The sequence below is a fragment of the Cervus elaphus genome, chromosome 16, assembly GCF_910594005.1.
Source record: "Cervus elaphus chromosome 16, mCerEla1.1, whole genome shotgun sequence".
Taxonomy (NCBI): domain Eukaryota; kingdom Metazoa; phylum Chordata; class Mammalia; order Artiodactyla; family Cervidae; genus Cervus; species Cervus elaphus.
Genome location: NC_057830.1, coordinates 28,420,392 through 28,445,295, shown reverse-complemented (window position 1 = coordinate 28,445,295; position 24,904 = coordinate 28,420,392). Strand labels below are relative to the sequence as shown.

At 38.1% G+C, this 24,904-nt stretch overlaps 1 protein-coding gene across 5 annotated transcripts in view; it reads left to right on the top strand.

Annotated features, from left to right (window-relative positions):
• Window positions 1-24,904, top strand: part of ERCC6L2 (ERCC excision repair 6 like 2) — a 184,333-nt gene that overhangs the window by 139,735 nt on the left and 19,694 nt on the right. For 3 of the 5 annotated variants that reach the window (XM_043927417.1, XM_043927416.1, XM_043927419.1), the window contains 2 exons: window positions 15,205-15,386; window positions 22,893-24,698. In XM_043927417.1, coding sequence (XP_043783352.1) covers window positions 15,205-15,386; window positions 22,893-23,865 — 1,155 coding nt within the window. In that variant the 3' untranslated portion in view covers window positions 23,866-24,698. Of the gene's footprint in view, window positions 1-15,204; window positions 15,387-22,892; window positions 24,699-24,904 lie in introns of those variants that run through there. The other 2 variants (XM_043927420.1, XM_043927421.1) reach the window with 1 other exon arrangement.

The window sequence follows — 24,904 nt, the reverse complement described above, 5'->3', positions numbered from 1 at the left end:
TTGCCAGTGTTTGACAGAGAAATAACGGGCCGCTTTGTAGTAAAACCTGGATTAATAGTAAACCCTTCTTTATGTTACTGCAGCGTGGTGTAAATGAGAGAACTAAGCATGCTGTCAGCCTGGGGGCGGAGGTGGCATGGGGGAGAGTCTTTTATATAACCAGCGCAGGTTTAAGCATTGTTCAGAATACTGTAAATACAAAATCCTGTCTTAGTAAGAACTTCTCTTTCTCGTATTTGTATTAGATTGGCATTTTGTAGGTTACTTAAAGAAAGGATTTTTTTGAGCTATGGTAGATTCGATTGCAGTATGTGTATACAGCTTTTGGAGTCAGCAAGGAGAGATGGGCTATTTACAATAAGCAGACTTTGGGGAGATACAGCTTTCCATTAGCCTGTTTTTCAGGATAGTGAATGGCATGATGGTTTAAAGTAATTGTTCACAAACGACTGGTTTATGAAGTAGTCCAGTAAGTAAGGTGTATGGTTTCACCATGCAATGGAATTAACTCTTGCTGGGTGGGATTTTTCATGGTCTTATCATTTTTCTGTCTTGAGATGTTAACTTTATAGTATTTGCATCAGAAATTTTTTCTTCCAAGTGATTTTAGTAAAGAGCAGATTTTTAAAGTTGTGTATGTATATGTATAAAATTATGGGACCAGTGTTGGCATGAAGAAGGCTTTTGTATTTCTATCCTTAGAAGTAGGATTGATTCAGAGAGAGAGTGTGTGTGTCATTTGTGAAAATCACCTGTTACCTAGTCAAAGGAATGAGAATCTAGCGTTACCTATAAACATGTATTCCACTTCTAGCTAGTGGTGATGAGGAGCTGTGGCATCCTTCCTCACAGTGATGTTACCAGGCTTGGTGGAGTAATGTCACTAATGAGATAATGGGGACAAAACCACATTCAATTCTTGCCAGAAAGGCATATGTGTTTATTATTGTATTTATGATTATTGCTTACTGCTTACTAGTAGGGTTGATGAGTGAAGCTCTTTCTCTTATTCTATGCAATGACCTGTTATTATTTTTGTTACTAGTGTGTGTGTTAGTTGCTCAGTTTTGTCCGACTCTTTGTGACTGCATGGACCCTACAGCCTGCCAGGCTCTGTTAGTAGCACCAGTAATAAAATATGTCAGAATGCCATAAAAGATATCTAGTTCAGTCCTCAAATTTTATAGATGAAGGACCCACCTTGAACTGTGCCTGGTTTATCATAAAGAATACTATAGAAAAAAATTATATTTGACAGTAATTATAAGCTAATGTGACAGTGGCCTGGGCTGATAAAAATATTCTTTGCTCATTAGGAAGTAGCTTGATTCCAACTCTTCTCCTAGCTGGTCATTGTTCCAATTGCTTAGAAGATTGATAAGGCTCCTTTGAACAGTTTCTCTGTTTAGAATTGTTGGAAGATTATAAATAGTTTAAAAATAGTATTTCTTCAAATAGTGCTTTCTAAAAGAATCCACTTGCCAGTGTAGGAGATGCAAGAGACACTGGTCCAATTCCTGGGTCGATAAGATCCCCGGAGGAGAAAATGGCACCCCACTCCAGTATCCTGGCTGGGAGAATGCCATAGACAGAGGAGCCTGGTAGGCTATAATTCATGAGGTCGCAGAGAGTCTTGACAAGACTCTTGACAAGTCTTGACAAGACTGAGCATCTGAGCAACAATATAAAGGCTTAGAGATATGAGGCCTCATTGAACTCTGATTGACTTTACCTAGTGACTTAAGAGAATGTTAAGCACTTAATAGCCCTTTTCAAATGTGTATTTTATCCCTCTCTGAAAACCATGGTATCAGTTGGACATGGCCACTTAACGGAAGCACCTATGGCCTGGTCATCTGAGAATCCTGCCTCTACACATATGAATTCTGAGTTTTATAGGATGAATGAAGTGAAATTGTAAGGACAGGGAATCATAGTATTTCAGAACTTGAAGGATTCTTGGAGACTAATGGAAACAATACCGTTTTACGGACTTTTTTATTTTAATGAGATGGTATATGACTTCCCTCAGGCTCAGCAGTGGCAGTCAGCTTAAATCCCTGCAGTCTTTCAACCCTTCTGGTTTCTCCTGTGCTTTCGCCCAGTTCCTTTACTTTCTATTTTGCTTTGGAGATTTTCCTTTTTTTTTTTTAAAGTCTATTTTGCTTTTCCAATATGACAAATCAGTCTAATTTTTCAAGATAACTTGTCTATTAAGAATTTCCCTCACTTTAGCAGTTAAACAAAAAATTCGGGTGGACTAAATGTATCTTTCCCTTTAAAAATCTTTTTTTAGATAGGTAAAACTATCTGGACTCAAGAAATACCGTAAGACTTGGCAGTATCTACTCAGCCTTAGTTGTCCTAACCTCCCAAGTCTCCAAACCTCTCTACCTCTCAGCATGTAACTCAGATGTGTCACTCTTTCACAAAGCCTGCCCCAATTCCAACATAAGCTCTAGGTAAGCTGTCCTTCTTAACGCTGTTTCTGCTTCATGTAATAGTACTTTGACCTAGTTATTCTAACATATGACTTCCAAATTTTTATCAGTTAGGTAAGTATACATCTTCTTTTTTAGTAAACTCTGGACTTTAAAAATAGCAGAAAATATCTCTGATTCTCATTTGATAACTCTGGGGACCTAAAATAGTGTCTTGTATATAATTGATACTTTTTTTAAATAATTTAGGTTTTCAGTTGTTGTCAGGGTATACTGAACCCCAACACTATGTTCTGAAAAGTAAATCGTTTAAACTGTCTTTTCTATAAACAAATCTCAGAATTTTCCTAAAAATCCTCTGGCAATGGCTTGGCATTGTTGAGCTACTGAATGTATTTACAATCAGCCAAGGGAAACAATCCCTCCTTATCTGAATTAGAAGGTTTGCCTGTCATTCATGGTCTTCAATAAACTTACTCAATCTACACCTCCAACCAAATTATCTACTGACTGATCCTTCACTCCCAATTCAAGTTTCACTCCCTCCATAAAACCTTAGTCTTCGGAGATCACTCTATTCCAAACTCCTTTCACACCCATTCGCTGTGCCTAACATCATTGTAGACGTGGTGGACACCGTGTTAGTGTTTGCTCTCTCCTCACGTATGTTACACACTTCTTACGGATCAGGACCACGGCGTACATGTCCATTAGCATCACCACTTAGCAACAGGCAATACAGAGTGGAAGTTCAGAAAACATTTGTTATTAGTAATTCCTACAAGAAATTACTACATAATGCAGATGCCCATAACAATTTTCACTGTGAATATAGGTTCCAGAAGTTAATGTTAAAAGGTGTATTCTAGCAGATGATGTAAAGATGTTAGTCACTTTAGAGCAGCATAAATGCTGGTATTCTTCATCGTCACTCATTATCTCTCACCTGTTGACCATAGTTCTAGTATAGGAAACCCACTCAAGAAGGGAGAACATGGAGAATGGTGTCAGAAAGATATCCCCACCCATGTGTGACTTTGTGATCTTTCCTCATCTAGCAGTAACAAATCCAAGCAGCCATCTTGGGGAGTAATTTTCTGTGTTCCAAAGTTCTATAAAATATCTGTTTTGTTTCTTTATTGTATGGCATGTAAGGCATGTCTCAATTTGGTGATAGCCTGCTTTTCCAGTCTCATTCTGAGACACTCATTTAGAATTACTGACAGTAACTCTGTGCCAGGCACTGTACTAGACCCTGAGGATAGCAAGCTGAACAGGTTCTTCCTAGTCATCCTTTAGTTTATGAGTCAGTCTTCAAGCACACTGTGGATTTTTACCCTTCTATGTCTTTGCTCTTGTGTTTCTTTTGTTTAAAATTCCATTTTACCTGTGCCTGCCTGTTGAACTCCAACTCCTTGTATCATTAGTGACATTTCTTCTCTGTCTTCTCCAAAGCGATGTAAATGTTTTCCTCAAATTCATTTTTACCTGTGTGTGTATATGCATGTATGTACGCTATAGCACTTATTGTATTATGTGACACTTTATATATATATGCAGAAGGGAAAGGCTACCCACTCCAGTATTCTGGCCTGGAGAATTCCATGGACTGTATAGTCCATGGGATCACAAAGAGTCAGACACGACTGAGTGACTTTCACTTCACTTCACAGGATGCATTCAGTAGCAGAGAATAGAATAACCATCTGAAAATAACCTATGCAATAGGCTGTTAACTAATTCACATAACAGCAAGTCTGGAGGGAAATATTTCCAGGTGTAATGCTACAGTCCAGTGACATCATAAGATATCAGCCTCTCTGATTTTCTTCTCCACTGTCTTTAGCGAGTTAATTTTTAGTTCCGTGAGGCCTTTTTCCTCATGTTACAAGATGACTGCTACATCTCAAGAACCTGTTTCCTCATACAAAAGTATGCAAGGACAGGAAGCTGTGCTTCTCTTCATGTGTCTCTCCTTTTGTTTTGGAGGAAAATCTTTCTGGCAGGACGTAATTGGCTTGACTAATCTCAGTTCATCCGCTAAGAACTGAGAGGGCAAGCAACCTTTCCTGAGCACATGACCATGACCCATTCCCAATATTTAAATATTTAACAACAAATATGATTTTTTGATGTTGTATAATTTGAATGTGTCAACATTTTGAAGATACGCATAACTGACTTACTGTTTTCCAGATGAACAGTGAATTATATTACAAAATCATGCTTGGGGAAAAAATTCAGCCAAAGTGCAAAATATACCAATGAATTTTAATTTTAGTAATGTAAAAAATTCTGATGTGGTTTCAAATATTACATGAAACTAACCTTAACTGAATTTTGATGAAGTATCAAAAAGGATTATCTATAGTTAACTGAAAAGGCTATGTAAATATTCTTCCCTTTTTCAGTTACATATCTATATGAAGCTGATTTTCTTCATGTACTCCAACTAAGACAGTATTGCAGCAGGACTGAATGCAGAAGCAGATATGAGAACTCAGCTGTCTTTTATTAAGCCAGCTACTAAAGACATTTGTGAAAATGTAAAATGTAATCACTCTTCTGGTTAGTTTTTTGTTTGTTGGCCTTGGAAAATATAAACTTTTTTGTTGGTAAAAAGAGTGATTTAAGTTAACATGTAATTGGCTTATTTTTATTTTTAATGAATTAATTGTTTTAAACTTTCAATAGCTATAACCCACATAAACAAAATCTTTTTGGGTTCCTCATTAATTTTTAAACTATAAAGCGGCCTAAAACCAAAAAGGTTCAGAATTGCCATCTTAGACCATGTGGACAGGGTCACTTGATTATTAAATTCAGTTCTAGTGGAACGTACTTTCACTTGGTCTTTCTCTGTATGAATGCTTTACTTCCTCTGCTACATGGCTCATGAAAGCATATCAGAATAGAAGAGAGTGAAAATGATGTGGTTATAGGAAACCTACTCTAATTCACTAAAAAGGAGAATTATTCACAGTTTTCAGTACTTGATTATAAACAATAATCTGCATCCAACTTCACAACTAGTAACAGTGTCCCAGTGTCATTTGTGGTACAGGGCTTGAAATGTTCTTTCCTAGACACTGGAGAGCCATCCTTGGACTTGTAACTGAATCAGCCTACGTAGAAGCCTACACTTACTCTAGCTGGAGGCCTCGAGGAAGGAAGTGAGGGCCTAAGCTCACTGTAGGAAGTGCCAGCCACTGAAAAGGCAAGCAGGGGCAGGTGCCTGACAAGAAAGACTTTAAAATTTTTCTATCAGCACCACCCTTCCATGATCTTTTCACTAACAAGTTTTATTTAGCGTAGAACCTTCAAGTAATCTTTACAGACATTTTTATATTAACATAAATGTTATATGTAAAGATTTAAAATTGAGTCAGGATTATAAGATGCTAAGGACCTTATTCATTGCAACTTACTGGAGATCCTAAAAAGACTAGTAGAATTGTGAACTTTAAATATGAAAGAGACTGATGGGGGTCCCAGATCCAAATTTTTATCCCCTTAGATCCTAATCTCCAAATCCATCATTACTCCTTAGGATAATGAGGCTCAAAAAGATTTAAAAAAAGAAAAAAGACTTGCCCCAAATTTACACAATAAATGACCGAGGAAGGCCTAGACACCAGGACTTGTAGTGCCGAGTCCTTGCTCAGACAGCTACCCCAAAAGGCCCTACATCTTGCTCTAGCCTTTGTGTGTAGGAGGTATTGAGGGGAATCTACTGCCTGACCATCCTTCCATAAAGGTCTGAGATTGTATTAGCAGATACTCCCCATTGCTGGCCCACAGGCTTTTTGGAAGGTGATTGCCACCATCTCACCTGGCCCTTTCCTGCAGCTTGACTGCTGTGGCAGTCCCTTCAGGGTTTCTGCATTTCTGTTTGTACTATGTGCCCCACGGTAGTCAGCTATACTGCTGAGGCCATCGCTTTGTTCTTTCAGATAGATGAGTTTCTTGGACAGTGAGAAATGGATGTTGTGCACAAAAAAAGGAAGCTAGGCTCAGGGCAGCCTGTCCTTTTGTGGCTCACTCAGAAAGCAAAGTACTACCAGAAAAGAAAATAACATACATATCTATGTGTGTGTATATATATATATGTAACTGAATTGTAACTGTTACTCCTTCCAGGAGGAAAACAGACCCATAATTACAAACTTTAATCTCCCTTTACCACCTAAAAAGGGGGGAGGGAGGGAAGGTTTGGATTTGAACCTAAGTTTGTTTTTTCAGATTTGAATGACATTTTTAAACATATGCAGAAAATTATACTTCATTGTATATTTGTGGTGGGTCCTCTAACCAGCTGGCTTTTCTCCAGAGTCTGAGTGAAGGCAATTCAGGGGTATCTCACAGTTGCCTTAGGTTTTTGTTGAGTATTGGAAAACTGCATTTACAGTAATATTTTCTACCTCCAGGCAGAAATTTTGAATGATCACTTGAAGGATAAGGACTTTTTCACACTTGTGCAAAGATCCTTGAAGTTCTTTGTCATTTTGGACTCTCAGATGCCATTTGAATGTGCTATATGTTACTTACATGTGCTATATGTTTTTACAGAACTCCTGATTCCCTGCTTTGCAAAGATAAGCAAGTTTATGACTTTTTTTACGTGTTTACAGGGTTTGGCCTTTACCCAAAGAGAGATTTCTTTTTTAATCTTTTGTTTGAACAGATGTGTAAACAAAAGCATTGCTGCCTCTCAGACTTAACTATTTAAGGTTTAATGAAGAAAAAAAGTGAAAGAGCACTTTAAAAAAAAAAAAAAAGTCTTTATGGCAAAGTTAGTGTGATCAGACCAGTGTGAGGGACTTTGGCTACACAGCATGCCCTGTTCTGACAGTGACCATAGACTGCCTTGTGATCTCAGGTACAAGTGAAGCTTCTTGGAAGGGGCAGATCCTCTGGTGATTCTTAGGATCCAGACTCATGCTTCCTCACTGGGTCAGAGCCATTGGGACCTTCCATTTCCTTTGAAAATGTCCTCCCTGATTTCCATTTTCTCAGTGACTAATCAAGGCTAAGGACTTCCCTGGTGGCTCAGTGGTAAAGAATCCGCCTGTTAAGCAGGAGATGCAGATTGGATCCCTGGGTTGGGAGACACCCTAGAGAAGGAAATGGCAACCCACTCTAGTATTCTTGCTTGGGGATTCCCATGGACAGAGGAGCTTGGTGGGCTACAGTCCATGGGGTCATAAAAGAGTCAGGCACGACTTAGTAATTAAACAACAACAGCAAAATCAAGGCTAATCATCTGATTATGGAAAAAAAATGGTAAATGTGGCTGTTAAATATACATTGCTCTTTGCTCTGGTGTATGCCCTGTAATATGTTTTCTTTTTTTTGTTTGTTTGTTTTCTTTTCTTTTTTTTTTTTATTTCAACTACAGAGGGCAGGTCTTTATTCCCAATGTAATATGTTTTCTAAGGTGAGAAAAACCAGCTCAGTAGACAGATCCATTCCAAAATTGCTTAATAAAAATTTCACTACCTCCTGGTAACCTACCACAGACAGACTACCCATCCTATCAGGCTGTTTTTCATCGTACATTATCCCCTTCAAAGCTTTCTCTACTTGTGAGGGGTACAAATGAGCAGAATAGGAATCGGCGTTATCTGCACCAGCTATGATTGTGTCTCCAGTAATTAGCCTCAAAGAGATTTAGAAACATGGCACAGATTACAATAGTTTTTCTCCTGCCAAAATGGAAACTAGAGGCCGTTCGTGGTTGTTTTTGAAGCTCAGTCTCCTGGATTGTAATGTTTCCTGCCCTATTTGTTGCCCACGGGTGGGTGAGTATGGGAAAACTAATCCCTATCAACTTTTCTCTTTTCCTTGCTATTCCTACCTAGATGCCCTCTGTAGTACTTTAGTAATTTTCCTCCAAAATTATTTTTTACTTCAAAGAAAGAGGGTTTTTTTTCCCTCAAACATTCTCTGCACTGAGGCTTTCCTGGTGGGTCAGTGGTAAAAACCCAGCTGCCAGTGCAGGAGACATAGGTATGATCCCTGATCCGAGAAGATCCCACATGCCTCAGAGTAACTAAGCTTGTGCACACCACAACTGCTGAGACTGTGCTCTAGAGCCTAGGATCTGCAACTATTGAGGCCACTTGCTGCAACTACTTAAGCCCACGTGCCTAGAGCCTTTTCTCTGAAACAAGCCACCGCAGTGAGAAGGTCTCACATTGCAGCTAGAAAAAAGTTTAAGCAGCAACAAAGACCCAGCACAGACAAAATTAATAGATAAAAATGTTTTTAATTTATTTTTAAAATTTATTTTTTAAATTTCTAAAAAAATATATCTGAAAGACCACATTCTCTGCACTATTCCAGTGAAGTTTTCTATCTGTTGTTGTTATTGTTGTCTAGTCTCCAAGTCGTGTCCAACTCTTTTGCTACCCCCATGGACTGTAGCCCGCCAGGCTCCTCTGTTCACGGGATTTCCCAGGCAAGAATACTGGAGTGGGTTGCCAATTCCTTCTCCAGGGGATCTTCCTAACCCAGAGATCCAACCTGTGTCTCTTGCATTGCAGGCAGATTCTTTACCACTGAGCCACCTGGGAAGCCACCTGGAGGGTTTTCTATTATGTAAAGATAAATTTCATGTGTAACAGAGTAAATAGAAAAATGCTAATTGTAGTCATATGGTTGTGAGGTAGGGGGAATATTCCCTTTTTTCCTTTTCTCAGTACACTGGCAACAAAGATTATTTGCAAACTTTTTTATTTTTTATTTCTTCTTACTCTTTCAATTGAAAATCTGTGTATACCTTATCTTCTTCTTTCAGTTATGCCTTTCAGAAAGTAACTACTGGTTCAATTAAAATAATGCTGTTGGCTTAGGTCTAATGCCTTATAATACAGATAGTACACTTTGGGATTAAAAGAAAAAAGACTATCAAAAGTCTTTTGAATGTCTCATACTATTAATCTAAAGATAAGAAACTTTGCTCCTAGAATCAATATAAATCTAATACTTTACAATAAGAAATAAATAAGTTGTACAGGATTGTATATAGTTGACTAGGTCTGGTGTAAATTCATTTTGGCTACTCTAAAGGAAGAAATGCTTCCCTGTAAAAGTACCCTCTTATTTGTTATAATCATAATGTATACGTTTTACAACTTAAAATTATAGCTTTTATTTTACAGAATGTATACTTTATACATGTTTCAATAGTAATTTTTATGATATATTTTCAAATGTATTTTATAGAGACATTAGAAAAATGAATAATGACTTTATAATTTTATCAAAATTAAGTCAAAGATATTCATGATATATTGTGCAGCATAGCATATTATTGTGTTTTATAATAATTTTAAATGGAGTATAATCTATAAAAAATAATAAATTACTATGTTTTATACCTAAAACTAATATAATATTGTAAATGAACTATGCTTCCATTTTTTAAAAAGTAGATATTTATGAAGTCTTTCAAGTGAGCCATTTCCACAGTAAACACTTAATTGTGGATAGGTAAGGAGATTATTTTGGCCAAAATATATTAAAATAATTACCACTTGTAGAAATAATATATATATAGTGTTTTTGGTTGAATTAAATAATTTTTATATTCTGAATTTGGTTTTTAATAACAAATATTTCTTTTTCTGACAATAACATTTAAATTTTTTTAATTATATAAATCAGATTAGGATTTAACACAATTAGCCATGGCCCATCTTTTACCTTTTTAGACCTATTTAATTCTGAAGGGAGAGAATTTTTCCTCTACTTTTTCAACTTTCAGTTGGCTGCTACACATAGGAAACAGCCAAAGGAGGAAGATATATTACTACTCATAAACTGGAATTATTATTTCAATATTCTCTGATAGATTCAGCTTTCTTAAGTAACCCATGGAGCTTCCCTGGTAGCGTGGCTGGTAAAGAATCCGTCTGCAATGCGAGAGACCTGGGTTCCATCCCTGGTTGGGAAGATGCCCTGGAGGAGGGCATGGCAGCCCACTCCAGTATTCTTGCCTGGAGAATCCCATGGACAGGGGAGCCTGGTAGACTACAGTCCACGGGATTCCCAAGAGTTGGACATGACTGAGTGACTTAGCACAGCACAGCACAAGTAACCCCACATTTCCATTCAGTTGATCTCATCATCAAATGGATTTTTAAACTATATATTTACATTATTTAGGAATAATTACTATATTCTTTACACTTACTGAGTTTTATTTTTAATAAATATTCCATAATTTAAATTTGATTATTTTCATAAAAGCACCATAGTAGAAATACCTAACAATATCCAATAATTCATGAAAATAATCATGAACATAGCAGTTACTGTTATAAATTAAATTCACTGTCAGGCTTTGTAAAATACTTATTAGCAGACATATTTATATTGTACAAATACTGTGCAAAGTTCTTGTCTTCATAATTTCCTCCTTAATATTATAACCATAAATCTTAAGAGAAAGGAAACCTACATCAGTATCATGGAGTGTAGAGATAATTCCTCAAAGCAAATCTTGGATAATTTTGAAGAAACTTTTTAGGGAAAAGGAACAATTAAAGGTTTTTATGGACACTGGGCTTTCTGCTTTCTTCATGTTAAATGATCTCAAAATTTCCTATCGAATGCAGACATTGAGTTCCAACTGTTGGCCATTCTGTTCTCTGGTGGAAAGAAGAGTGGATTTATTTTGCTTCCCTGAGCTGGCAGTCTTACCCTCTACCATGATGTTAAGAAGCAATAATATTATCTTTTAAATTCCTAATCCAGCTCATTTTACTGAATTTTTCATTTCTTGACCTTTCATTACTGTTGCTGCTTCATACTGTTGCCCCAGTGTCATATGACTTCCCAGCTTTGACATAAGTGGTAGTAAACAAGTTTGCATCTAATTTCACATAATTTGGAATCTTTTCATCTTGGTTGCAGGCCTTGTACTTTGCTTTATAATAAATTATAACTGTCCCTGGAATTGCAACTGCATTATGTCACTGTTTTCCTTATATTATCTATTGTAAAAGATACTATCTTACTACAAAATAGTGACACCAGCTTTTATAACCAGGGCATCAAAGTGTTTATTAAACAAATTAGTATACGAAATTTTGTTTCACAGCCTTGTTTCAGTAAGTGTTAAACTAAGCTACTAAAATGGAAATCTGAACCTAGATATTTTTTTAAAATAAAAGATGGAATATTGAGCCCATGTGAGAGAAAAATGCTTTTCTCTTTTCATTATTATCTAAAATAATCAGGTTTTAAAGTATAGAATATTTGTCATTAAATTTAAAATTTAAAATTCACATGTCTGATAGCTATGATTGGAAAAGTTGAATTTTCCTGAAGACTATGTAAAACTAATTTAAGAAAAAATATATCTGGGGTTTGAAATATGAGTTTTATAATGCTTCCAGAGTCAGAAAGACCCAGAGTAATCATGTAAATAATTGAAGATTGCCATTGCCTGGCATGGTTTCTCCATGGCTTCAGAAATTGCGGTATGTGAGGAGGGCATGTTCCTGGTTGGCCCAGTTCCTTCTCTTTTGGCTTACTCTCTTTATCCCCACACAGACATTACCATCCCTCCTTATAATAATGGACAATTATTTCTTGGGAATCATCAAAGATAATGAGCTTTTTTATTAGGAACTTTTAAAATTCATCTTATTTTCTTGTGATGTGAAGTAAATGCATCAAATCTCTTTCAAACATCTTTAGTGATGAACATTTTTCTCTCTTTATTAATAATGTGTTAAGATTTAGGAAATGATGTCTTTGAGGAAAGTACTTTCAGCATTACTGACTGATTCAAAGCCCTGGTTCAAACTGACAACCTGGCATTTTGTGATGTCCATCTGAATCACAGTAGATTTTGAAGAAGTCAGTTTCTTTTCATTAGTTAGGAATGGTTTGCTTTAAAAAAAAATACAATTATTTCTCTTGTTCAGTTTATTTCAAGGAAATGAACTTGAATATAAATTAAAGAGATAAACAATTTAATTTTAAAAAGGAATAAACTAAATGTGGCATCTTAAAAAGGGAGGGGTAACTCAGCATTTTTAAGTCCCTTAAGAGTACAAGCCTCTTTCTGTACATAAGTATTTTGTTTCTCAATTACATTGCATAGTGGCAGGAACATAATAGGTGCTTTGTAAATATATGTGGAATGAAAGCCATTCCCCAGCCACATTCAATGATATGTACTACTTCAATCCCATTGAACACCTGTAAAAGAAAGAATAATTGTCTTACTGAGAAATACTAATCTGTGTTTTGCCATATTTGTATGCCTGCACGTTTCTTAAATGGTAGTTTAACTGGGTATAGAATTCTAGGTTGATAGGTTTTTTTCCCTCCCTGCATGTTGAAGATAACCTCACTATCTTCTGGTGGCAGTGGTGGTGATAGTAGTAGTGGTAATGAGAAGTCTGCCTTTAGTTTGATTATTATTTCTTTGTGGGATAGCTTATCTTTTTTCTCTGTTTGTTTATAAGATATTCTCTCTTCTGTGATATAACAAGGTACAGATTTATTTTCATTTTTCACACTAGAGATTCTTCTTCTTTAGTTTGAAGGTTCGTGCTTTCTTCAGTTCTCTGCCATTATATCTTGGGCATTATCTCTTCTATTTTCTCTATTCTGTCCTTCTAATATTTTATAAATTTGGTTTATCTTCTGACAGGTCTTCTGTCTCTTAATTTTTATTTCCTGTTTTTCTTTTTTAATCTCTGCACAGCATTCTGAGTAATTTATTCTACCAGTCTATAAACTATCATTGTAAGGCTATTTAGCCTGCTTCTTAACACATATTTTAAGTTTGTTTTTATATCCTTTTTTCCCAAACCTATATTTCCCTTCTAGAGTTTGTATTTGGTTCTTTCTCAGATCTGGTATTTTATAATACCTAGTACTTCCTTTATCTTTCTGGACATGCTAATGATTTAAAGTCTCTTTCACATTGCTTTGTAATCTATAATTCCTCAGATACAGACTCTCACATTTGTTGTATCTGCCCACTTTCATGGCAGTGGATTTTGTATGTTCTTTATAATTTTACCTGAGCTCTTCCCCCTGCCCTCCCCCTTAGAATCACAAGCATTCTATAAACTTTAAAAGTGTTCCTATGTTATGTTTTTGTATTTACCCCTCATTGACATCTATAGTTTTCATTGATTCTAGGCTAGTTTTTTATGTTGGTTTTTAGCTTAGATTTTCCTTACAATGCAAGTGTGTTCCACAAATCGCACGGGCTGGGCATTCTGTGTTTTCACCAGTGCTTCTATCAAGACCGAAAAAGTTGCCTGTTTCTGACCTGTGCCCCAGTTTGGGCTTTCCTAGCTTTAATTTGAAAATTGGACATCCTTTTAATTCCTACTGTGTTTTTGGTTTGTTGATTGTTTAACTCCGAGAGTTAAATCTTTTCCATTTTCCCTCTACATATGGAGTCCTGCAGTCCAGAACTTAGGACCCATCCTTGGAGGCTGCTGAGCTTCAGCTCCCACCTGCTGCTGCTGTGTTACTTTTAATTTGGGCGTCTAGAGATTTTCCTGTCTTATTTTTGAACTCAAATATAATTTTATCGTTGTTGTCAAATTGCATCCAATATTTCCCAGGTGGCTCAGTGGTAAAGAATCCACCTGCCAATACAGGAGAGGCCAGAGACCCAGGTTCAGTCCCTGGGTCTGGAAGATCCCCTGGAGAAGGGAGTGGCTACCCACTCCAGTATTCTTGCCTGGAGAATTCCACAGACAGAGGTGCCTGGCAGGCTACAGTCCATGGGGTCATGAAAGAGTCCATGACTGAACAACTGAGCATGCACACATTTCTCTTTTTTTGAAATGAGATGGGGACTTTCCACATATTTACCATATCATTTTATCAGGGAAATTGGAATCATACAGTTTAAAACTATTTTTTTCCTGACTCACTATTTTTAACAATTTGTGTTAAGCAAGCAACCCTTAGTCTATAAATTAAATATTATTCTCTTTGTAATTTCAATGCCCTATGGTAAACATCTTAACAATTACTTCTTGCAACTCAGTAGAGATTGAAGTAAGATTTATGAAACTAGTTTATTTCATTATCATATAAAGATTGTTATTTTTAAAAGGTTGACTACTTATATAAGATTAAATAAGTGAAAGTCTGCTTAGTAATATTGAGAAAAATTACTAAATTAAAAAATTTTAAATATCTCATTTTATACCATTGTTTACATCACTAATTTGTATCCTTATTTAGGAAAGTAGATGCCAGGATGTGTATCAGTATACCCACAGTCTTGACAATAGAAACATCATATTACCATTACCTTTAGTATATCTTTAAGAAAGATATATCTTTAGCATATATCTTAATGAAAATAGAAGCATCACATTACTGCTAAGTGTAGTATCTTTTTAAAGATCTAACGATCTGGCAATGATGTCACTTGGAGGATATGATATGGTTTGGTGGGTTAGTTGCTGAGTTGTGTCCGACTCTTGCGACCCCATGGGCTGTAGCTTGCCAGGCTCCTCTGTCCATGGGATTCTCCAGGCCATGATACTGGAATGGGTTGCCATTTCCTTCTCCAGGGGATCTTCCTGCCCCAGGAATCAAACCCAGGTCTCCTGCATTGCAGGCAGATTCTTTACCGACTGAGCTACGAGGGAAGCCCATGAATATGATATACAAGATTGTAAAGAATACTGGGGAAAAGTGAGACAGACTCCTTATTTGACTAAAAATGAATATTTTTTTCAGTTTTTGCTCTCATTCCTTGTTTTAGACACATAAGGAAAAAATGAAGGGTGATATATCAACACATACAAAGGAATGCCAACCACCAAGTGAAGGCGGCATTTCATTTCCTCTTTACGTTTCACACCCTGTAAGCCAGAAGAAGAAAAAAGTCTGCCGAACAGACCAGACCACCTTCATAATTGGAGAAACACCGAAGGGGATCCGCAGGTATGTCATCTATGATAACACCTGACTTTGTGAATAGTTCTCAAAAGAAATATAACTACCTAGTTAAATACACAAATTATTTGAATGTTAACTACACTTAGCATCTGAATATTTCAGAAAAATCTGAATTTGTACACTTTGAAAAACAAATCCCCAAATACCCTCGTAATCCAGTGGTTAGAACTCTGCACTTGTACTATGGTGGCCTGGGTTCAATCACTGGTTGGGGAACTAAGATTCCACAAGCTTTGCAGCATGGCCAAAAAAAAAAAATCTGAAATGTTTTAGTGTCTTAAGAAGATGAATCCCTGAATTGGTAAAAGATGAAATAGGTAAATTTTATATAGGTAAATGAAATACTTAAGTGCATTCTGCTCATTTAGTCATTGAATATTTATTGAGCACCTGATATGCACTCAGGCATTGTGCTAAGTGCTGAATGTACAGTGTCAAAAAAGAGATAAAGAGCTTACAGTACAATGAGATGAGGTTTGTCATCACACCATAAAATTTTCAGAAGTACTGAAGCTTATAAATAATTATGAAATAGTGTGTTATAGGAAAGAAATGGACAGCTTCCATTATAGAGAATAGCGGGATCAGGAGGGGCACTGCTTCCTTTCTAGGGGGTAGTCAGGGAAGACTCTCTACACAAGTGACATGTGAGTTAAGACTTGAAGGATAAACAGGCAAAGAGCAGAGTGAGAACTTTCTGAAGAGGGCGGGGCTTTTGAGAGAAGGCTAGCGTACTTAGCGCATAATAAATCAAGGAGAGAATGGCATGAGATGAAGGGAGAGACTTAAATGAGCCTGGAGCATGCAAAGCCTTGTAGACTGTAGAAAAGAATTTGGGTTTTGTTCCAACCGCAGTAGAAATTGTTGAAGCATGACATGATTTGATGTATTAATATGTTTCTAAAAGGTTTTTCCAGCTTCTGCCTGGAAGAGGGCAGAGCGGACTAGGGGAAACCATAAGGAACTGGGTGGTGGTGGTTTGCTAGAGTAGAGTAGTTGCCATGGAGACAGAGCCAATTGTATAAATTCAGTTCGGTGTTGAACTGGTTGTTGGGAAAGGGAGAAGACAGGTTTACTCCCAATTTTCTGCCTTAAACAACAGATTGGATTCACTGAATAGAGAAAACTAGGAGAGACAAAAGGTTGGAGTAAAAAAAAAAAATCAGGAGTTCTCTTTCACTCACATTAAATTTGATGATGTGGGGAAATGTCACATAGGCAGTGGATAATGCTCACATAGGCAGTGGAGATTTGGGGACTGGAGATCTAAATCTGGAAGTTACCAGCGTAGAGATTAGAAATTGATTACAAATGGTCTTTACAGCCATAGACTGTGTGAGCAGCCTAGGAACAGAACACAGAGAGGAGAGGAGAAGCCCCAGGACTGAGCCTAGAGGGTGACTATGTCCTCCTGCTGGGTAGGATGCCCCGTGCGAGACCCTGAAGCCCAAGAGAAGGGAGAGTTTCAGAAAGGAGGGAACACTGACTTTATTGACTGCTGCTGAGAAGCAGAAGCAGAAGGGGGAAAGCCCCTGGAGCTGAAGGACTCTTCGGTCACCTCCACGTGAGCACTCTTAGTAAGCAGATGCCAAGGTGAGGTGGGCAGGCAGTGAAAGGACAAGCCCCTGGGACTGCTCCTTAAATCTGGATGGGGAAACTGGCAGTAGCTCAAGGGCATTGTGGGATCAAGGGTAGTTTGTTTTTAAGTTGAGAAGATAATATTGGGTTGGCCAAAAAGTTCATTCAGATTTTACTGTAAGATTGCCAACCCCCGAAAACCTGTTTGTGTATCAAGGAAAAAGACTAATAGGGGAAAAAGAGATTATCCCAGGGAGGTGACAACAGAAAGAGTGAAGTCCTGAAGGCAGAAGAAGGTGGGATGAAGACCACAGGCGAAAGTCTAGCCTTTGAGAGGCACTGAGAGAAAGGGGCAACCTAAACAGCGTATTAAAAGGCAGAGACATCACTTTGCTGACACAGTCGGTATAGTCAAAGCTATGGTTTTTCCAGCAGTCAGGTATGGATGTGAGGGTTGGATCATAATGAAGGGTGGGTGCTGAAGAATTGATGGTTTTGAACTGTCATGTTGGAGAAGACTCTTGAGAGTCCCTTGGACTGCAAGGAGATCCAACCAGTCAATCCTAAAACAAATCAACCCTGAATATTCATTGGAATGACTGATGCTGAAGCTGAAGCTTCAGTACTTTGGTCACCTGATTCAAAGAGCCAACTCACTGGAAAATAAGACCCTGATGCTGGGAAAGATTGAAGGCAGGAGGAGAAGGGGACGACAGAGGACGAGATGGTTGGATGGCACCACCAACTCAATGGACACACAAGTTTGAGCAAGCTCCAGGACATGGTGAAGGACAGGGAAGCCTGCCGTGCTGCAGTCCATGGGGTTGCAAAGAGTCGGATATGACTGAGCTACTGAACAAGAGAAAAGCGTAAAGAAAGGCCCAGATACAATGGGTATTTCCTTAATTGAGAATTAAAGCATCAGTATTGAGGGAGAGAGATTTGAGGGGAAAGAAATTATGAAAGAAGTAACTTATAAAGTAGTAAAGCAAGCTTGTGGGGCTAGAATTCCTGAGTGATGTTAAGTCCCTCTTTGAGAGTAATTACAGTAAAACCATCTGTGCAGTTGTACAGACTTCATTCAAGTTTCAATTGCTCAGTGACAGACACAGAATAGGGAAACAGCTGAGTTTTACCAGGAGAAGGGGAGAAAAGAAAGGAAGCTGAAGGATGTTTGCAAAGAAGTGATTATAAAGTTGAACCTAAACTGAACAAAGGGATGTTGATGATAGTGAGAAAGCAGAGTCAGCAAATTGGAGGGCTTGATGAGATGAAAGGTACAATCTAACATAGTTGTCATGGGGATAATTGAGTAGTTGAACTGGAGCATGATGTGATTGAATTCAGCAATTTGGAAGTTGTGCAGTTAATGGTAATGACCTTAGTGGTATGATCTTGGCGATAGGGACCTGACATGAAATTGAGTCTTTGGAGGTGAGGTAAAGAAACTGGTGGGCCAGAAGTTGGGTGGGACATCCACATGGATACTGATGTTATCAAGAATGATGGCAGAAGATGGGAAAGGAAGCAACATTAATCCAGAATCTTGAGTGTCAGTCTCCAGCAGGGAGCAACTAGGAAGTCACTTAACAAGATGGGGTGGGAGTGAGAATGGTTCAGCTGGATAGCATAAACCTTAAAGAGTGGGAGGAGTTTTTAAGAAAAAATAATCTGGAAACAGCAGTGGGAAGCTTGAACGCTGAGGCTTAAGGATGAGAGGTATAAGAATTTTAACTTGTGAAGCCTGCATAGGAGGAGGCAATATAAGGAGGAGACAGAGGGACTCCTTGGGTAGAAGACACAGGAGAGCTGGTAGATCATAGCCTGGTTCCAGGGGCACCAAGGAATGGTCTGGAAGGATGAGGGACTGGATTAGATCAAGGATGTAGAGGCCAGGAGGAGGATGAGAAGCCAGTGGTCAGGGGACCTGTGGCGTAGTGACTGAGGTAAGCAGGGGAGGAGGCAAGGTCCTGGTGGCTTCTACAGACAGTAGGAAAGTGCTGGTTGCTCTGTGTGTTCCAGATGCTTCCCTCAGGGTTTTGGCAACTCCCAGGCAGCTGGCCCCTTAGCTCCTCAGGTCCTGATGTGGCAGATTGGATCACACCCCTGAGCTGCCCCCCATTGCCCAGAAAGGTGAACATCCCACACTGCTACAGCATTGCAGCTCCTCACAGACATATTTACAGCAATGATTTGGAGTAAAGTTGGGGCAATTTTGTATGGGCAATTATTTTGCTAGGAGACCAACTATATAGATTTTTACCAATCTTTGAGAAGCAAAAGCGTCTTTTCCCCTTTGGCACTGTATGTAAAAATAAGAGTATTGGGACTGCCCTGGTAGTCTAGTGGTTAAGACGCCACACTTGCACTGCAGAGGGCCTGGGTTCAAACCCTGGTGGGGGAACTAAGATCCTGTATGCCTCGCACCATGGCCAAAAAATTAAAGAAAGGAAGGAAGAAAGAAAGAATTAACAATGATTATTTTTTTACCTCCTTTTTTTTCCTCTATCTTAGCCTCAGGATAAATGTCTCATGCTAAATAAAAAGGTGAAGGGTGTCTAATATTAGAATGCCAACATCTGAGCTAGGGAACAGTGCCCGAACTGCTGGCACCTCTTTCCTGTTAACCATCCTACTCTACGTGAATCAAGAATTTATACCATGATGCAGTCCCACGGATCATCTGAATGAAGTTTCAGTCCTACCTTCACTTCAGAAAGTTCAGGCAGAAACAGCACGGTGTTTAGCTGTGTTTCCACCCCTTCTCCTTCAGTTCCTCAAGAACAAGGGAGAGGAATTGAATTTTTCCACAGCTACTCTTCATCTACTTGCTGAAAGACAAAGATACCCAACTTTGATTTCTTCCCCCATCCACACCCCTTTCCCTAAGTGGCTTATGAGTGTCTACAAAATTTTCCTCACAAAGTGGCTAGCTTATATTCCCTGGTTGTACCTTGCAGTCATTAAATATTTAAAGAAAACTCTTTTCAAGACCAAGAATTATGAAAGCAAGTTTAGAAGGTGAAAATAAAATGAATTGTAGTCATAACTCATCCTGTAAAGGGTAATCACATAGCCGGTATCCTGGTATGCCACTCAGACAGAATAAGGTCAGAAGCACCTCTCCTCCCAGAGCTGACAGAAGCACAGGGTCACAGGTGAGGTCAGCACAGCAAAGGGGAAAGTACTTTGGCAACTGCTGATATACCACCAAGTCTCAGATAAATAAAAGACATCAGCCTGTAACTTTGCCAATAACTTAATCTTCACAGCACAAATATTTATTAGAAAGGCCATGAAAATGGATTCAGAAATGATTAATAAACAAAACAATGATACGTCATTACTTCCTGTGAAATTAAAACTGGAACCTCTTGAGAACATACTTGATGCTTTACAACAAGGACATTAGCAATACTCAGGACAGAAATTTGGAAACTTGTTTTTGTGTTGTTTTAAATATTCTGTTGGCAATGAGAGTGACTGTTGATCAGGCATAGCTAGTACCTGGATTTGGAGACAAGTAACAGGACCAGTGTGGTGAGGACTAGAGGCCAGGGTGCTCATCTGAAACTGCAGAAGAAAGTCCCGAGTATATGGTATGGATTGCCGCTAAAATCAAAGGAAACACAGACGTTATACAGCCTGGTCTCAGTGGCAAAAGTAAGAGTGTCTTTAATAAGTAAAGCTCCTGTTTATGTACATTTAAAAAATCACTTCTTTTTTACCCTCAGGATTCTCTGTTGTGTACAGAATGAAATTCAAACTTCTGAAATTAGCATCCAGATCCCTCATGATTTTCATCCTCTTCCTTGGCAGTTCCTCCTGCCCCTCTATCCACCACATCTTCTTGGAACTGGGCCTGTGCATGTTCCCTCTCTCTCTAGGAGGCGTCTTGGCTCATCTTTACCTGACTGGCTTGAGGTGACAGGAGCGAAGCCTTCCCTGCTGTCCACCCCACTGCCAGTCACTGGCTTAGACACCCTTTTGTGGGTGCCAACAGGGCACAATACTTAGCTCCATCATAGGATTTATCCCTCCCTTCTGGTTTGATCTTCATGTATCTGTCTCTGCCAACCAGACTATAAACTCCTTGAAGACAGGGAACTGGGATTTCTTGACTGTTGTATAGTTTCTCTTACAGTGCCTTGCAGATAAGAGAGCTCTATAAATATTTTTTCAGTCAATAAATCAAAGTTTTAAGGAAATATTATATAAAAATAGATGTAAGTCTTCAATTTGGGGACTTGTAATCATTTGCTGCAGCAGCATCTGTAGCTTTTGTTTATAAAAACATTTATGAACAGTGAGCTTTCCTGATTCATGGCCTAAACTCAACATCAGCAAAGGAAAACCTTCTTAGTCTGCCTGGGCTGAATACCACAGGCTGCAGCTTAAAAGATAGAAATATGTTCTCACAGTACTGGAGCCTGGGAAGTCCCAGGATCAGGAAGCCAGGTGATTGGACTCCTGGTAAGAGCTTTCTTCCTGGCTTACAGACGGCCGCCCTCTCACTGTGTCCTCCTGTGGCAGAGAGAGCGCTCACTGGTGACTTTTTTTTCCTAAAATTTCATTTATTTATTAATTTTTGGCTGTACTGAGTCTTTGTTGCTGCGTGCAGGCTTTCTCTAGTTGCGGTGCACAGGCTTCTCACTGCGGGGGCTTCTCTTGTTGCGGCGCACAGGCTCTAGAGCACAACCTCAGTAGTTAAGGCACACAGGAGTAGTTGCTCCACAGCGTGTGGAATCTTCCCAGACCAGGGATTGAACCTGTGACTCCTGCATTGGCAGCAGATTCTTTATCAGTGGACCGCCAGAGAAGTCTTCTGGTGACTTTTTATGACCTCTTTTAACCTTAATTACCTCCTAACGGCCCCCGTCTCCAAATATAGTCACATTGGGGTTTAGGGCTTCCACATATGGATTTTGGGGTGGGTGGCACGGTTCAGTCTAGAGAACCCTCACCTGGGGAAAGGAGCAGAGTCTAGTGCCCAGGTTCCTAAACAGGCTTTTCACCTCCATCTTAATAGGGTTTCAGAAGGTGCAGTTCTTCAGTGGCTTTTATTAATATCTGATGCTAACTCTGAAGCTCATTTCTTCAAAGACCATCTGACATTGGTTTAGTTACCTATACTGAAGGTCAGATCCATCAGATCAAAACTGAGAGAGAATCTAGGCTTATCAGTTTAGAACTTCCCTGTGTGTGTGTCTGTGTGTGTGTGTGTGTGTATTAGTCGCTCAGGCGTGTCCAGCTCTCTGTGACCCTGTGGACTGTGGCCCGCCAGGCTTCTCTGTCTATGGGATTCTCTAGGCAAGAATACTGGAGTGGATTGCCATTCCCTTCTCCAGAGGAACTTCCCTACCCAGGGATCGAACCCTGGTCTCCTAGAACTTCCCTTTATGCTCATCAAAAAGGCATGTGAAATTTCTATATTGTATTTGTTGAAGAAAGAGAATAAAGGACATAGAAGAGAAAAATTCTTAAAAATTATTAATTTAGGGGCATTTTCTCTTTTCTATTTATTGATACCCTCTTTGACAATTTTATTTTACGTATCTTGTGTGCAGTATAGATTTTCAAACACAGATTATATAAATTATAATTCTGCTGTAAGTCATAAATTATCTGACTGGAAGAGCAGCATGCTGAGATCATACAATTCCCAGGAAATACCTGATAATAAAAGTCAGAATAACTTAAAAAGTTGGTAATTTCATGAACTAAAATACTTTTTTTCAGTAGTGTAAGGAAAGAGTTCACATTCTCTTAAGTGCAAAATGTATGTTCATTGTGATATGTGCTAATGAATACATTTACATAGCTTTGTTGCTACATAGCATAACACTGATGACAAGTTCTTTAAAAATAAAATATAGTGAAAATAACCATTGGATTTGTTCATTAAATCTTCAGAAAACAATTTGAAGAAATGGCTTCTTATTTTAAGTTGTCTTCTGTAAAGGAGTTTGCTAAACATGTAACTAATGCCACATCAGAAGAACGACAGAAAATGCTAAGAGACTTTTATACGTCTCAGTATCCAGAGGTAAGAGAATTTTTTGTGGATTCTCCCTCAGAATGCACTAAGTCTGCCTGTGAGAAAGGAGAGAGAGTCAAGAATAAGTCTGAAAAAAGAGAGTCTCTTATGAAAGAACAGCTATCAGATTCTGAAACTGTGTCATTTAAAAATTCTACCAAAAAAATATCTCCAATTTTCAGCCCCAACATATGTAAAAAAAAGTCAGTTAAGTTTCAAAATCACAGTTCCTGTAAAGAAAAGGTGCTGTCCAGTGATGCGGAAACTAAGAAATTACCTATAAACTGTACCCAGGAGACTGACAGTGGGGACAGCAGCCAAGCAGCCAAAGACACTGCTGCATCCTGTTCCCTGAACAGTAAGTCTAGAGCAGATAAGGTGGAAAAGTTGGAAAATGCCAGGAAAGACCAACAGAATCTCATCGGTTTGAATATTTCAAGAAATGGACCCACCTTCAAAGTGGAAAACAAAACAATAGAAAATCCAGTGTTAGAAAACACTTCTGTGGTAGGCTTACTTGGTGACACCTCTATTCTTGATGACCTCTTTAAAAGTCAGGAGAATAGACCCACACAACTGCGAAAGAAGATTCTTTCTGGGTCCATCGAAAAAGCGAAACAGAAACCAAAAGATTTCTGGGACATCTTGAATGACCAAAATGATGACAGTCTTAGTAAACTCACCGACTTGGCAGTAATAGAGACTCTCTGTGAAAAAGTGCCTTTTGCTGCATCTTCCAAAAGGAAGGAGGATCTCGAAGCTTCTCTTTGGAAATCAAATGAGAAATTTTTGTGGAAAAAATTTAACTCAAGTGATACAGATGAAAGCACAGCTCATACACAAGAGTGATACATAAACATATAGACGAATTACTACAACCAATGAATTTCTGCCATTAACGTTTACAACTCTGTATTCCACACTAATTATGTTACAAAGTTGTCAATATATATTTTTAATAAACTCTTGCTCTGGATTTTTTTAAAGTCTCAAATGTTACCATGTATTGGTTTTCCTTGATAGCTGATTTGATCTTTTAAAAAAATATGATAGTATTAAAAATGTATATATATGATAGTATTATAGTATAAACCTCTATTATGAAATGGAAAAGATCCTAGATTTGTGACTAGGAGACCTGGGGCGTCTCTCATTGTATAATTATGTCACCTTAGATAAGTCATTTAGGCTAGTGTGCAGCCATTTCCTCATATGGAAGATGAAGGGCTTGAAATCGATGAACATGAGTATCTTCCAGTTTAAAAACACTTTGTTTCACTCTCCTCGATTCCATTAAGTCATGGAATCAAATTATGCTTACCCCCCAAATCAAGTGTACATTAATGAGTTTCTTTCTTACTAGCATTTGGAAGATTATTAACTGTTTTCATTTTCCCTCAGTATCATGTGCTACCATTATGAAATTATTTATACAAAAGTAATAATGAATTCTAAATATATGATGTATATTAAAATAGTAAGCTCATAACTGCTCAAAAGCAAAGAGTTAATGTTGTATAACTTTACTATCAATATATGATGTATGATGCTAAAGTAATATAATTATTAGCCACAGAACACCAATGCCTCAACTTTTTATACAAGTATATAAAACTTTGTATAGTACTTTTGTATTTCTCTTTGGCATGAATAAATAAGTAAACATTTGATTTTATTTAAAACTTTTATATTTTGTTGAATTTAACATACGCTTTATAACCAATGAACTGTGCTTGTTGTTGAATTCACTTGTTTGGAAACATTCACTCGGCCCGTGTGTACTATGCCATGAGCACTAGATGTACGGGTGAGGTGCTGCTACTGATAAAACAAGGGTAACCATATCTATAAAGAGTCATGTTAGTTGGGTTTTTTTCCTTTTTTTCTG